A 15,295-nucleotide genomic window follows, 5' to 3' on the forward strand; every position below is an offset into this window, starting at 1 on the left:
GACAGATCATATATAAATGACAGCAACGTCAAATTATTTTGTAAAATAATTTTTGAACAAAATGTCGGTTTTCGATGGTGAAATTGAGTTTCAATCAGTGTATATGGTAGATTTTGCTAGGAAAAATAAACCGTAAGTATTTTTAAGAATGCCACGGCATGCCTAATGTTCTATAACTCAAAAGGTTGAAACAAATAACTTCAAGTTCACGTTTCTGTTTGGGTAGAGACAACCAGGCATGATGCTACTGAGACCTCATCTTCCTCTTCGCATTTGTTGCTCAAAATTTAAATGTAGTATCATCTATATCGAGTGTGTGATATTATGGCAAAACTCTATGGTAAAGATTTAAAATACTTCGCCTGAATTTGATGATACTGATTCTGAAGGTATCTCGGGAAACCTTGATTGGAACCCCTCGAAGTCTCGAAGTAATTTTGGCTGCTGGAGTTGCGTCTAAGTATAAAAAAAAAGTTAATATAATTTTGTGTATATATGGACTTTGTTAAACGAAACGTACATTTTATTTTAAGCATATATTTCAAAACATGTGAAACGAAACGCAAAACGCTATTTTGAATGTAGATTTTGACAGATATTACACTGAGAGATTCAATCCGATACTTTCAAGTTCAAGTCTAAATCCAACTCAAATTGTTTCAGATCTTTACAACAGGTTAATGTTATGTTTCCGATCCGAATCACAAACTCTGTAAATAAAATAATGCTAAGAACAATGCATGAAAAAGTTGAATTTCGTATTCTGCCTCGACGTCCGATGATGAAACTCAGGTGTAATTGTGATTCCTTAACAGTCTCTCACATTCGTGTACAACTGACATATGTCATTACGTCCGTCCAATCACAATTAAACGTATGGTTTCGTCTTTTGTTTTATATTCTTACCCTTCCATAGCCCAATTGAAAAAAGCTGTTGAGCTTATTATAAACAATTTTTTATGCCAAATTATTAACAACATGAAACAATAATATTTTTTACATGAAAAACAAACAAAACTATTTCTGACTTCTGTGTTACTTCTGAGTAACATTAAATTAAATATGATTATATATTGATTGATCCCGATACCGATATATAGGCGTTACTTTGGGTTTTCCCGCTTTGTTTAGACACTTTATTTGGCTTTTCACTGCTATGTGGTATAGTATTTTTTGTATACCAAATTAAATTCAGTATTAAAAAAATTTTATCAACGTTAATTTTAATCATTAACATTAATATTATTTCAATTTAATTATTACTCTTAATTTTTAATATTTAAACCTTTAAACGTATTCAAGTTTGTGACTGTTTCTAAAACTTTAACTAAACTTGACATATTTTACCTTAATTTAATTTTTACTGGCATCGGTATCGTATCAGCAAAAAGGTGAATTGATGCATCCCTAGAATTTAACATTTACCAATCGCAACTCCTAATGCCTGCGCTAAATATTTGCAGGAAGCCAACAAAACTATGAATTAACAACTTTTACTAAAAACTAAATCGTTTATTTATAAAGAAAGTGCTACATTTAGATCTATTAATAAGAAAAATCTGCACAACCATATAAAGATAGGCATGCAAATGTCCTAATGTCATAATAATAAGAACAGTTAAGTTATTTTTAAAAGTTTTCAAAACTAATGGTCTAAATACTCTCCATATAAAGACACCATGCCTTTAAATACCTTCCCCTTGAAAGCATTACACGGCAGTGATCTATTACTTCTGGGAAGTTGATTAAATAGTTTGTTAGCTCTGGCGTAACAATATTTTGAATGATTCTGATGCAACATTCAGCACCCACAGCCGTGTTGGATCCCTCAGTATATACAGGCGAGTTTCTTTAAATGGTTACTAACATAGAAATATAATTTATTATGTTTTTAGAAAAAGTCCCCGTCGCAAAGCAATAGATGACGACTGCCTTATCGTTGGACTTAGCCGTGATTCACTGAAAGCCAGAGACCAGCCACGCAAAAGTCCGGATGTATTATGCCCTATTGACTTCGAATACTACAAGAAGGCTGTTGAACGGGTAACTCGTAATCTGTAATTGATATTAAAACGTTCAATGAAACATTATTGGTTGTGTGTAAATCACGTAAAATCACAATTTATTTAAAACATAAGATAAACAATACCGCTATTGTGAACTCTGCGAACATATAAATGTCGATATACAGAGACAGCGGTCAGTAGCAACGTATTTGTTAACCGGGATCTGTGGAACTGCTTCTGGACCTTGGTATCGCATACAACCTTGGCCTTCGCTGTTGCACATATCCCATAGGTACAGAGAAACCGAGTTCTAGATTGCATTTGGGTTGCTCCCGCAAGTTTAAGTAAATAGTAGGCCAACTGTAAGTTCCTTCTTGTTTCTTATTTATTGTTCCATCATTCCCAAACCATATAATGTTAACGGATAGTGATAGACGCAATAATAATAATGTATTTATTGCATGAATATGGTACAAAACTGTGTAAGGTGGGTACAATAGTAAGTTCGGACACACACAATAGCACGCAAATTTGTCTTTAAAAGAGATTTACATTTAACAATATTAGTCATATGAATTGGTCAATTCTTATATTATTTGTATCGTACATATTATATCAAATGTTATTTAATTTATATCAACTACAGTGTCTCACGCACGTATTTTTTTTTCAAAAGTCGATTTTAAAGTCGGTAGATCTTTTAATTCTTTTGGTAAATTATTGTTAACCTTAATTGCCATACAATAGGTGTATAATACAGTATGTAATAAAGAAAACGTTTAAACGCTCTTTATTCGCTCCAACATAAGACAGTATTTAGTTTCGAAGTCCAAACAGACAAGTCACAAACTTATAACCAAAGTGTTGTACAAGCTTGAGGTGGTCTTAATGTTGGTAAATGTTGCTGCCCTTCGAATTACAAATCCCATTATTTTGTATGCTTTCTTGCTAATTGCCATTATCACTTTTATATTATAAATCAAGGGCGTGCCGAGTCAGCGTCCAATTCAGATACAAACGTTTTTATAATAGGTATATAAAATGTATAAATTGATGAAATGAAATGTTTAGAAGCTTAGTTCATCTCATACTAGCGGACTCGACAGACGTCCTGTATTAACTATAAATATTGATTTCGAATTGGTATAATTAACCAAAAATGCTTTATGAGATGTACAACATTCTTTGTTTGTTTTTGGCGCGTACATAAATAGTTTTCTGAAAACTGGCCATGTGAAAAACATGGATTTTCTAGATTGATATCGTAAATAATTAGCGACTGTAATTATTTAATATGTATTTTATCAATTCAATAACTTCGATCGAAGCATTTGTTTTAAACGACATTCATTCTTCTTACATCTTCTTTGACGATATTTGCAGCACGCATTCTCTCAATGCTATGTCAAACGCCATAAGGTTACATGAAAAACGTTTGAATTGTAACAAAAGTATTCTTAAATTTTCTAATTTTCCGCGTAACTTTCTTATTTTTTTCTTTCATAAGAACCTTCTCCTAACGATAACAAACACAACAAAAAAAGGATTAGCGAAATCAGTCCAGCCGTTCACGCGTGATGCCATGACATAGGGATGGGACTTTTATATATATAGTTTTTTAATAAACTTTTGTTTTTCACAGATGGACTGTAAAGTGTAGAAAAAATCTAGTATTTGACAGAATTATTCAATAGAGTTGCTTTCGTGAGCGATACAATTATAGCGATCATACAAATTTCCGATATTATTTGTATAGTACTATTTGTCTTTAGCCTCAAAATGGCTTCAGTTTCGATTTCCTCTTCATCAGCGCGAAAATTCTGTCCAGTGAGCATTCTCTAACTCTCTGAACAGGATTTTCAAACTAACAAAAGTTTCTTAATTGATCATATTTGTGTAATACTAATAGCGTCATGTGTATACGAACTTTCCTGTATATATGTAAACAATATTTTTATTCAGTTTGGTGAAGACCATCCGAGAGTCACTAAAAGATACATGACGAAGGATGTTGATCCAACGCCAGTAGACCACGAGATTCAGGACCTGAAGAGGACTGAGTATTTAACTAAATATTGTTCTAGGGGTATGTATACGAATATGATGGTCTCAAATTTCAAGTTTAAAATAACATTTTTTCTTTCGAAATTATTGTTGCATTATACACATTATACTTTAACAAGTAAGCTACGTCGGATAATAGGAATCGTAGGGGAAGAGAGTATTTAGACAATCATACATTTGAGGAGGAAGGGGCTGCATCTCATCAGACCTAAAAAGAGGATCCTTGACCAGTTTACTGACTGGCCGAAGGATCTAGTGGCCCTTTTTAATAAAATCTCGCTGTTAGCCTAAAGAGCATTCTGGACAGCTTAGTTCGGGCAGTTTTTGATGAGCGTAGCTCGGCTGGAATGGGCAGTTTCCGCGAGCGCAAGGGCGTCTCCTGCGAGAGTCGGACCTCGCTTTGGGCCTACACGGGTCAATCTCCTGAAGAGCAGGACGGAAGCTCATTGAGAGCGAAATAAAGGAACCCGTATTCTCCGGTTTTTACCCTAATCTGATTTTGGCCTTAAGGGCCGTGGTTTGCCAAGGTCGAAATGCTGGATATATCCTAACCGGGAAATACTTCGTTAGCGCATTTAAGGGTACGACGTCATTTCAGTGTCGGCTTTTAGATGTCCAAAGTATATGACGAGAGACAATAATACAAAATTTAAGCCAGGCCTTTTAAAGCTTATTGTGGTTAACGCATACGGAGTCTTAAGCTCGATTCCAAAGTAGAATTGTTTTCTATTTATAGGCAAATTTATCGATATTATTTCTATACCGATATCGATAGAGATAGACTCAATAGTTCAATAAATATCTGTAGTGATGTCACAAGATTGGGGTTACATACAAAGACATTGGTGGGATCGCTATTGTAATATAAAATATGCTCAGAACTGCCGTTCATGTCTGTGAATCTGGCGAGGCGTGCGCGTGCGCTGCAAACTCTGCGGTTACCGGACGACATCTACATACCGGATACGAGCCAAAAAGGCTCATACCGCCCGCCCAAGCCGGAGAAATACGCGGAACCGCCCTCCGCCATGTCCATGAAACCTAAGTTTGATGCATCATTGACAAGTATGTTGAATATGATTTTAAAAGTAACAAAAAGTATTACTAACCACTAAACTACAACTTAATATTTTAAGTAAAAAAACAGTTGTCTGTAAAGTCGGTTTACTGACGATAGTTGAACGTGACAACGTCCTAAGAAAATACTGATGGAATGGTTGCTTTTTCAAAAGAAAATTTTAATTTTCTTTCTTTGATAGATATTTTGTATGGATATAGAGAAGTAGGTAAATAAAAAATTACAATTGAATTGTTCAAGTTACATTATTTGTACGCATAAAAACAATTATGTCAATCCTGTTTGTCGCTCGTTCCGCGCTCTCGCTTGCACTCCAAGCCTTAAATGGAATGCTTCAGAGCGAGTTAACGCCGCATGAGTCATATTTTTTCGAGCGTGCAGCCGGCTTCATCGAATTATAAGACGTTGTCACGTCAAAAATACATTAACTAATGCTTTACAAAGTCAAAATTGGTCTGCTGAAATATTTCCTTACCTTTTGTGAGGTGGAAAATGTCTATTTATTCATAGGCATTGCAGTTAGCCAATACCCGATACATTGGCGATTTACGCAGATATTTCGTGTACGAAGAGGGGGTCTTTCGCCCCTTAAGAATAATGTTTCCGACATTTCAATGAGTTTAAATTGATATATTTACAAGTATCTATATAACTATCGATACCTAGCTTTTTGAAGTGAAACTTCTATAGGCGCGGATGAAATTTTTACGGATGAAACGTCACGAAGATGTTCAGCGTTTTTGTCGAAGACAAGGGAGAGAGCGATTGAGAGAGAGTGAGAAAGGGAGATCATAACATACATGCTATTGGTTGATGCATTCGTTTAGTAGTTACATATCAGAACTTTAGATGGTAATTCTGTCGCAAACGCAGATTTTTTATTTATTTATATTATCATTAGCACGTTTACAATATGTCAACAGTGTGAATATGGATATACAAAATACAATAGGAGTGATCATATACTGGTACATGATCTTCTATTGGGGCTTTTACCTTAGTCATAATTAATTTAAAAAGAAGTTTCACTTCTGACATGTCTACTTTGTACGCATGCACTTTTTTATTTTATATAGATCTAAATTACTTTCTTGCATAACTGTATATTACATTCATATGTTTATTTACAGAGGAGCTACGACGCATATTGCGCGTGCGCACAGGCGATACAAGTTATGGCGTCAGTCATGATCTATTAGCTAAAGTGGTACTTGAGAAGAACCCCTTCGGACCACCCCGCGAAGAACCTAAATTCGGTCGTTGGAAGAACAGATACTTTTACACTTATAGAATTTAATAATTTTCCAATAAATTTATTATATGTTTGTGAAAAAATATCCTTTTTTCCCCCGTTTTATACATAAACGAAATAAGGTAGATTTATAGGAAAAGGACTGTGAAGATCTTCGACTAGTTCCATCGCTGACTGACCCGAAGGCTGCATTAAAAACAAGCAGAGGAGAGCTTGTGTTTATCCGCTCCCCTTTTGGGGCGGACATCGACCAGTTCGTGCAGAGCCCGTGCTGGCGGTGTGGTGGCCTGTAACCTTAAGAAAAACTTTTTGAACGGATTAAAGCTATGCATTATTATTAAAAACTTATAATTATTTGCATAATTCTAAATTTTAAAAAGTTTCCGACGTTTCGCGTGCTTTTCAGCGTGCGTGGTCACGGTGACAGTCACCGGTCAAAAAGTGTTTTTCTTAATGTGGAAAAAGGCCTGTAACCTGCTGTAACCTTGCATCAACAAGACGGCACACGCACTGGCGCTTTCTATATAATTTACCCAGTGATAATGTCAAATAAGGAATTTCGTTTGTGCGTTTAGAGGAATAAATAGAAACTATATCTTGAAAAACGTGTTGAGGAAACCGACATACCTTAAGCTTAAAAGTGGAGATGCAGCCACAGACAGATCACCTATTTGCCGATTAAGAAGTCATGATGCCGATAAGTCTAGAAATCTGAGGACAAGACCAGCTATAGCGGAATTCGTTACTAATAAGTTCAAAATTTTCGTTAAACCGCAGTGGTTATTTACAAATTTTAAGGCACACATGCTGTGAAGGTAGCCCTTGCTTCTACAATCCAACAATCGTTGAAACTGCACCTAACTTTGGTTTCGATATTCAGCACAAAATTATACACAAACCATCCAGTTTGCAGCCTTCAACTGAAAGGATTGACATGGGTTGATAGGGGGAAGAGAAGACGGATTTCTTTTCACTCATACTAAGTGTGAGCTGATGGCGTAGGCGCGATTAGTGTTTGAGGGCACACAAACTGTTGTACTCTATATGGAAGTTTGTTACTCTGAATGTACAATGAGGATTCATCGGCAAATTGTTTTGCAGACAACAGTTCTATCTGCAAAACATCAAAACACCGTCATGCAGAAGTCTTTTTGATCTCTGTGAAGTAGCAAACTGTTAAACCGCATGCACGACTTCAATGCTAAGTCAAGTGTAAGTTACAGTATATATATTAAGTTAGATATTTGTTCAACTATATATGTGAAATGGCACAAGGTTTTACAAATACCTACAGATAATTATTTATTGAAGCAGGCTATCATTAGTCCATATACAATCTATAAATATAAAAGTGAATCCCTAATTCCCTTGGCATCAGGCGTGAACGGCTGGACCGATTTCGCTCATTCTTTTTTTGTTGTGTTTTTTATTGTAAAAATAATATAATTATAATTATTGTAAAAGTAAGAAAATAGGGCGGAAAATTGAAATTGTCTTATATTATATTAGTCAAGTATTTTTAAATAACAATAAAATTAAAAATGGCAGAGCAGTGTCTAGTGGCTTCAGCGTGCGACTCATACCTGCGGTTCGTAGGTTCAGTCCCCGGCTGTGCAACAGTGAATTTTCTATGTGCGCATAATATTCGCTCGAACAGTGAAGGAAAACATCGTGAGGAAACCGACGTGCCTTATACCCAAGAGACCGAGTGTATCAGACACAGGAGGCTGATTACCTACTTGCCTATATTGACAAATGTTCATGAAATAGATACAGAAACCTAGACCTAAAAAGGTAACTGTTTTTTTTTTACAATAACCCATGTAATCGAGATGATATAATTAGTCTTCCCGTTGTTGTAGATATAGTTATTTTAATATACATAATTAAATGGTAACTATATGCTACATTATTTCATGACATAGGCGTTTTCAAATGTATTAAAATAATGTTTTACATTCGCCCTTTGTCTATGGTTATGACATAAATCCTATTTGTTACAAGCCGAATAAAATAATCAAAAGCTGTCAAGATCAAAATCACAATGACTTCAACAACATAATGAAACAGTAATAAACAATTTTAGCTTAAATGCAGTGAAATTACAGTGAAATGGATAATCATTAAATCATGGACCATTATTTGACGACATACCGAAAGGACTACCTCTGGCCTAACCTACCGGGTTCCGGAAGTGGGGGTGGCATTGTTGAGTAAGTATATACGAAAGTGATTTTTATTTAAAAGTATTTGTACTCGGCAAGCTTGCGATATCGTTAAGCGTATAGGCTTCTGTGCCGGGTTCATTTTCTACTTGTAATAGAGCATAATTCCGTAACTCCCAATATACAGATACAAATTCATAAAACACATAAAAATTATGCAAGCGGAATTAAATTTCTTACTACGTATCTTGGCATGACTCAGGTACCAAAAACTAACATAGCGCACGCTTATAACAACTGTTTACACCACACTCTCAAATATATGCACACACACCCATTCGCACACACGCATTCAGATACTTAATATCTTATAAGACTTGTTTAATTAGTACACTAAACTACTTTTTCTCAAAAAAAACTGTTCTAAACATTTATTACCACTGACTAATTGTTATCTAGTTATCCACAATGTGGGGACTAGGGGTTTGTCAACAACCTTTCTGTCATTATAAAAAATGAATAAAAAAAATAAATGAATGGCGCTACAATCTTTTTAGGTCTGAGCCTCAGATTTGTTTAATGATCATTTGTTAATTGAATAAGCAATTAGGTGATCAGCCATCTGTGCCTGACGCACGCCGTCGACTTTTTGGGTCTAAGGCAAGTCGGTTTCCTCACGATGTTATCTTTCACGGTTCGAGCTCATGTTAAATGCGCATAAAGAAAATCCATTAGTGCACAGCCGGGGATCGAACCTACGACCTCAGGGATGAGCGTCGCACGCTGAAGCCACTAGGCCAAGACTGCTCCTCAAAGTTTTTATTTATTTATACAAAAAAAAATGTATACTTACTATTTAGAATCGCAAGCTTTTTATTTAAAACACATCAACAGATTTGGACCAGAACTTATATGTCTAAACATAGGTTGTGTCAAGAGATAGCGTGAATTAGCTCTAGATACTAAACTATGATTCCCATGATCCTAGCATAGTCATCAGAAATTGTATATTATTAGATCCCCGAAGCTATCAGGTCAAGAATTAGCATTCTACCAAGCATGTATGCAACATACAAGACCGCCAGATTGCCGTTGCCCGCAGTATTCTGGAGAGGAAGTGCAGCTTCCACCAGGAAAAGAGGGCGGATGGAGTAGAAATGAGGTATGTTGTTAATTTATAGTCCGTTGTAGTACTCCCAATAAGTAGTATTCCCAATCGCCTATAATGATCCCCTTTTGTATGCAATTTGGTTTTAAAACGGTTAGGTTAGGTTAGTGAGTTACGTTTTTCAATTTGCTAAAATGTCGGCGTAAAATAATACAATTTATATCTCGTTTAGAATCCTACGAAGGTTTATAATTAGCGGATTTTTTTATATTCCGGTGAAATATACACATCTTCTTGATCCTTAGCCTCTGGGGCTATCGGGACAGTCAGTGGTAACACTGGTCAAGGAACCTTAAGTCAAGGAAAAAGTACATCATCTTTCCTGTGCTGCCTAACAGTGGCTAGACTAGACTAAGACTAGTCGAGGATTCTCCCTACAGTTGTGAGGAAGAGCAGCGCCTTCCCTCCATCACATGATCAATGTTCCTAAACTAAACTATGGTAACTACTGACGGGCACAACATTTGTGGAACCAGCAGCCGTTCCAGGTATTTCCGAATCGTTGCGACTAGCCAGGGGGCTAGGAAGAGCGGACCTTCAAGAGAAGAGCGTACCCCTACTTTTAAGACTGGCAACGCACTTGCAAACCTCCAGGTGTTGCAGGTGTCCATGGACCTGAGCTGCCGTTAAAAATACCTACTGTTAATTTTCCGTACGCGTATTTAACTTATTTGTCTATGAAAAAAACCATTAAATGTGGTTGCGCCTATTAGCGATAAAGCGGTGATTTCTATGTACAATGTATTGTATGACAGATAGTAAATGCCTTATTTACTTCAAAGTTTGAATATACCTAAGTTTCCACGCTGCAAAGTTTCAAAACTTTTGCTTTGCCCTTCGATCTTTTTGCGCCTGGTACGACTTCAACAGTCGCCTTTTAGATTTCGTGACGGTTTCAGTAATGCGCACAAAATATTATATTAAAGGCAACGTAATCATTTTACTTTAAATATCCACAAGTAATGCTTTTAAGGTAATAATATTTGTAAATGGTTTCAATGAAAGGTGTGGAAAAAGTGTCCTCCAACCTACAGAGAATCAGTATTGAAGATTTCGACAGCAGCCACAGGGGCCTTCGGGATGGCTTATCACTACTTGATTACTCAAAGATCCTCTCTTTAGGTTGGCGGAAAATGCTCGCTTCGTCACTAAAGCCCCATTTAGATGGAGAGAGTTTCTCGTCTCGAAGGTACGATTACTGAAAGTATGTAAAAACGTTTCTTTGTCTAAACATACACAGTTGTCGACCTTCAACTTTGGCGACAATTGCCTCGCAATGGAAAATTTATTATGTCCGTGTAAACATCATTTAAAAAGCAATAATCGTAATTCGAGATTTTCTGCCAATTGCTACCATGAGTGCAGTGTGTGAGAGTGTTTTGATTATATCTGCTCTTCTAAGACAAGAATTAATTTAACGGAAATGGAAAACACGATGTTGGATTAAAAAATGCATAGCTAAGAGAAACAATTTTGGCGCATCTAACACATCGTTGAATTGCAGTTTAGGCACGTAAATATTTTCCGCCCCAGCTTTGGTCCCCAAAGATGATTGATGGTTTACATCAATTTTATCAGATTGATTATCATTATCCATATTTTAATTTTTTTCACTAATTCCTTTGGGACCAAATCCCTCAGTTCATTAAGAACTTGTAAATGCATTAAGAGCTGCCCTTGCATCACGGTTTTATAATTTTATATTATTTATTTTATAAGTTCAATCAATTTTATATTATCGGCAGCGCAAACTTAAAGTTCATCACTGAACTCGAATGAAACATCTGGCACTCAAAATCGTTCAAACAGATTTGTACGATGCTCGCATGAACATAAAACAATGTCATACGAGATTGTGTTTATACAAGTCGAGATTCTCGTAAGTAAGAATCTTCTTCTTCTGTCGATGTGTAAACAGACGCAGATAATTATTGCCTAGTGATAAATCACTGGTGATTCTCGTATGACATAATCGTAGGTGAGCATTTGGTTCTAGCCTGTATGTAAACATTTTGACACGATAATGCTATAGCGAATATTGCTGGTGAAAGTCGCGTACGATTTCTAGCACCAAAACGTATGAGAAACTATTTTCATCTAAACGGGCCTTTATTGTTCGTGGTTCTGCACGTCCACCTCCAAATCGTATCAACTGACCTTGCAATCACGACTGACGCCGTCTATTATTTCCTCTTGTACTTCACGTAGGAAGACATTTACGAAGAAGAAACTTCCTTATTTCAGTTAATGGGACCAATGTTGGATCCTAAACTGTATCCAGTAAGAGTTGGTGCCAGCCCCGAGACCGCATCATCGCGATATGATCAACCCAACGCATTTTTGGATAAAGTATGTATACATTTTAATATGGATTTTGGTATAATATTTGAAATTCCCAACTTTTGCAATCCCAACAAAAGTAGTATGTGAAAATCTTAGTGAGATAATTTTTAAAAATTCTCGAGAAAGACTTTGTTTTGGCAAAAGTTATGCAATCGTATAAATTTAAATTTAGGTCTATATTTTTATATCATTAAGTTGAGTTTGATAATGATTTTCGGCTAGTTGAGTTTCCTTCCTCAAATTTGTCATTATTGTTCAGTGAGTATTTTAAATTTGTATAATTTGTGTGTATTCTGTGAATCAAGTTGTGTGTTCCATAATAACTTTATTAATAATAGTTTAGAGTTTAACTTAGGCGTAAGTACGTTCTATTTTAATGTTAGTAATCTTGAAAAAAAACACCTCAATCAGTATCGCAATACAGCGAAGAAATTCTGACACCGTTAAAATCACTGCCACAGGGATCGAATTTTAAAATTTATTTAAATTCTCTATATATTAATTTTTAAGGATATTGTAAATATAATATCTTTTCTTCATATAGTATAGTCATAAATTCTACTGCGTATTCTAATACGATTCTGTATACCGAAGGAAATTTCGCATGTGTCTACGCATCTTGTCATTAGTTTAGGACTTATTTTAAGAGTATTTTAATTACAGCTGCAGTCAAAATACCCGATGCTGTATAGCATCCTACAAAACGAGGCATCACCAGAGCTGAAACAGAGGATAGATAGAGATAGAAATAAATCCACGTATCAAGTTGATTTCTGCGAATCAGGTGAGAGTATGAACTTTTGCTCTCTACATATCTATACCTCAAAGCTACGGTTGGCCTGAGCTTGCCGGTGGACCTAGATTTAGACTTAGCGCCTAGATTTTTTGATACTTGGCTCTGCATGAATGAAATGAAGGATGGTCTATGAAAGACGACTTAGAAGACGAGTAGAATATATATCATCATCATATATATCATTTCATTTTCATTTATTATGATATATTATTTAATGTATATAATATATATCTTATACTATTTTGATCGTTCCAGGCCCAGGCGCGAAGTTCGAAGGACTCCAACGCGCCTCTGACGAAAGCGGTACCGGACCTTGTGCGCAGCCTATGAGGCTTCCAGGAGACCCTTGTCGAGTAGGTCCAAAGCCGAGGATGACCACACCAAAGACCATCTCCAAACAGGGTGGAGGAGGCGCCGATCCGAGGGCTAAATGCGGTGAGTTTGATTTGTTCAACTCTGGTTGGATGGCTAGGTGGACTCGAGTGTGAGTGCCACTATATATTTTTTTTTATTACGCAATTGACACACGTACGGTAAAGGAAACCAGCATAGACAAAATTAACGTGTCAGGCAGATAAAAAACATATGTTTATTCAGTAAGTAAAAAATACCTGTATCAGTGTTCCCAACTCTTCCGCAACATAGTTAAAATAACAAAAAAAACATAATATTTTTGTTTTTTTAAGTTAACATTAGAAGAATTTGTTGTTAACAACATAATTAACTTAACTAATTTTAACAGCATATGCGACGAGTAACACGCGTGATGTATGAGGATGTGGGTGCGTGTGAGTGAATAAGTGTGTGTGTGTGGATACATGTAGTAAATGAGTGAGTATGGATGCATGTGACTGAATGAGTGAGTGTTTGCATATGAATGAGTGTGATGTGTATCAATGTATAACTAGATGTCAGGGCTCAGTATTATCTCCATATATGGTAAGTTATGTTCAGAATGGTTTATGGTGAGTGGGAAGATTAGGAGCTTTTTCAATGTATTGTATTAAAATATAGCTTGCTATTATGAATAATGATCGACAAAAGTACGTGGTCACTGATTTTAATACGAAATTCAATTATAAGACCTTTTTCGTTAATAAATTTTAGTTTCATCGTTGCTAGACAGAAACTAATTCAATTGTTTGAAAATAAGTTATTTTTTATCAGGCACTTTTGGTCTGCTATTGTAGATAGTATGTCTAGTTTAAATTAACTATATTAATTTAAAATACAGAATAATTATACATATTTCATTATTTCAGAAACATCGTCTGCCGTCCCGCCTCTCGGCAAGACAGAATATCAAGACAATGTATCCAAGTTGGGCGGGATCATTATGAGAGATAAATTACACAGAAAATAAATTATAAAAACTTTTCTATTTTTTCTAAGCCCGGTGAATTCTGAGTTTCCAACAGGGAATGTGCATATTTTGTCAAATCTAGGCCTAAGAAAGAATCCAAAATAATTAAGGGAGTTACAGCATAGAAAGTGAAATTGACGTACATACATGGGCGGATCGTGAATTTGGCGCTCTGGCCTATTACAGGGAAGTCCCCACTAATAATAACGCGACAAAATACACCGACCGAAAAACAAGCGACGGGGAATTCCCCGTTTCGTTCGATAGACGATGCACATGAGTTGATTGATCTTAGTAATTCCAACGTTATGATTGGATTTTATTAAATTGTACACATTTTTTTTTATTTAAAATAACAACGGTTGATCATAATTATTTCACAAAATATCTTAGTTCCTCCATTTAGTACAAGTACGCTTACGGCGTGCTTTTGGATTTTCATAAGTGTGACTATAGAAGGCTTGTTAGCGCGTTGCTGGCCTTTTAGAATTATGTATCCTCTTTCTTGAAGGACCCTTTGTCGAATTGCTTCGGAGATACATCGATGGGCAACTGGTTCCACATAGTGGTGGTGCTCGGAAAAAGCGGCATCAAAACGCTCAGTTGTGGAACGAAGGTCGTCGAGGTGAAAAATGACTAACCCTTTAAGATATCATTGGAGATTCGTAGAAAAATAATTGTTTAAGATATGTAAGATTGATTGCCCTAAATTTAAATATCGTGTGCGCCATAGTCTAGATACCCCAGGCATACAACCATCTCATTTGCCCCTTCCAGAAGAGCGCATTTTGACAAAACCTCACCGATATCCAGATTTAACGATCTGATAAACGAGATAGTCCTGGATAACCTAAGCGAGGACCACACTATGAAATCGATATTTAATGCCTGCAACGCACCCGCTATTTCTCTGCCATTGAGTGTCTTTGGTCACTTAACATCAGATGAGTCTACCCGTCTTCCCCTTATCAAATAATTTTGGAATAATTTTGTGATTCTTATAATGTGTTTGTCACATTTAAACATATTGTTTTATGTTTCTTGTACTAATGCATTAAAA

General features: G+C 35.9%; 2 protein-coding genes across 2 annotated transcripts; both read left to right on the plus strand.

Annotated features, from left to right (window-relative positions):
• On the plus strand, positions 1 to 6,474 carry LOC123717792. Its single transcript, XM_045673983.1, has 5 exons — positions 1 to 132; positions 1,896 to 2,043; positions 3,969 to 4,092; positions 4,950 to 5,135; positions 6,279 to 6,474. The coding sequence occupies exons 1-5, from the start codon at positions 62 to 64 to the stop codon at positions 6,443 to 6,445; spliced, it is 696 nt and encodes a 231-aa protein (XP_045529939.1). The 5' UTR covers positions 1 to 61; the 3' UTR covers positions 6,446 to 6,474.
• A 1,943-nt stretch (positions 6,475 to 8,417) lies between these two features.
• LOC123717767 lies at positions 8,418 to 14,248 on the plus strand. Its single transcript, XM_045673943.1, has 6 exons — positions 8,418 to 8,613; positions 9,583 to 9,727; positions 11,978 to 12,082; positions 12,740 to 12,860; positions 13,128 to 13,307; positions 14,135 to 14,248. Exons 1-6 carry the CDS (start codon positions 8,531 to 8,533, stop codon positions 14,233 to 14,235), a joined length of 735 nt encoding a protein of 244 aa, XP_045529899.1. The 5' UTR covers positions 8,418 to 8,530; the 3' UTR covers positions 14,236 to 14,248.
• The last annotated feature ends 1,047 nt before the right edge of the window (positions 14,249 to 15,295 follow it).

This window comes from Pieris brassicae, chromosome 13, assembly GCF_905147105.1.
Source record: "Pieris brassicae chromosome 13, ilPieBrab1.1, whole genome shotgun sequence".
In the NCBI taxonomy this organism is placed as follows: domain Eukaryota; kingdom Metazoa; phylum Arthropoda; class Insecta; order Lepidoptera; family Pieridae; genus Pieris; species Pieris brassicae.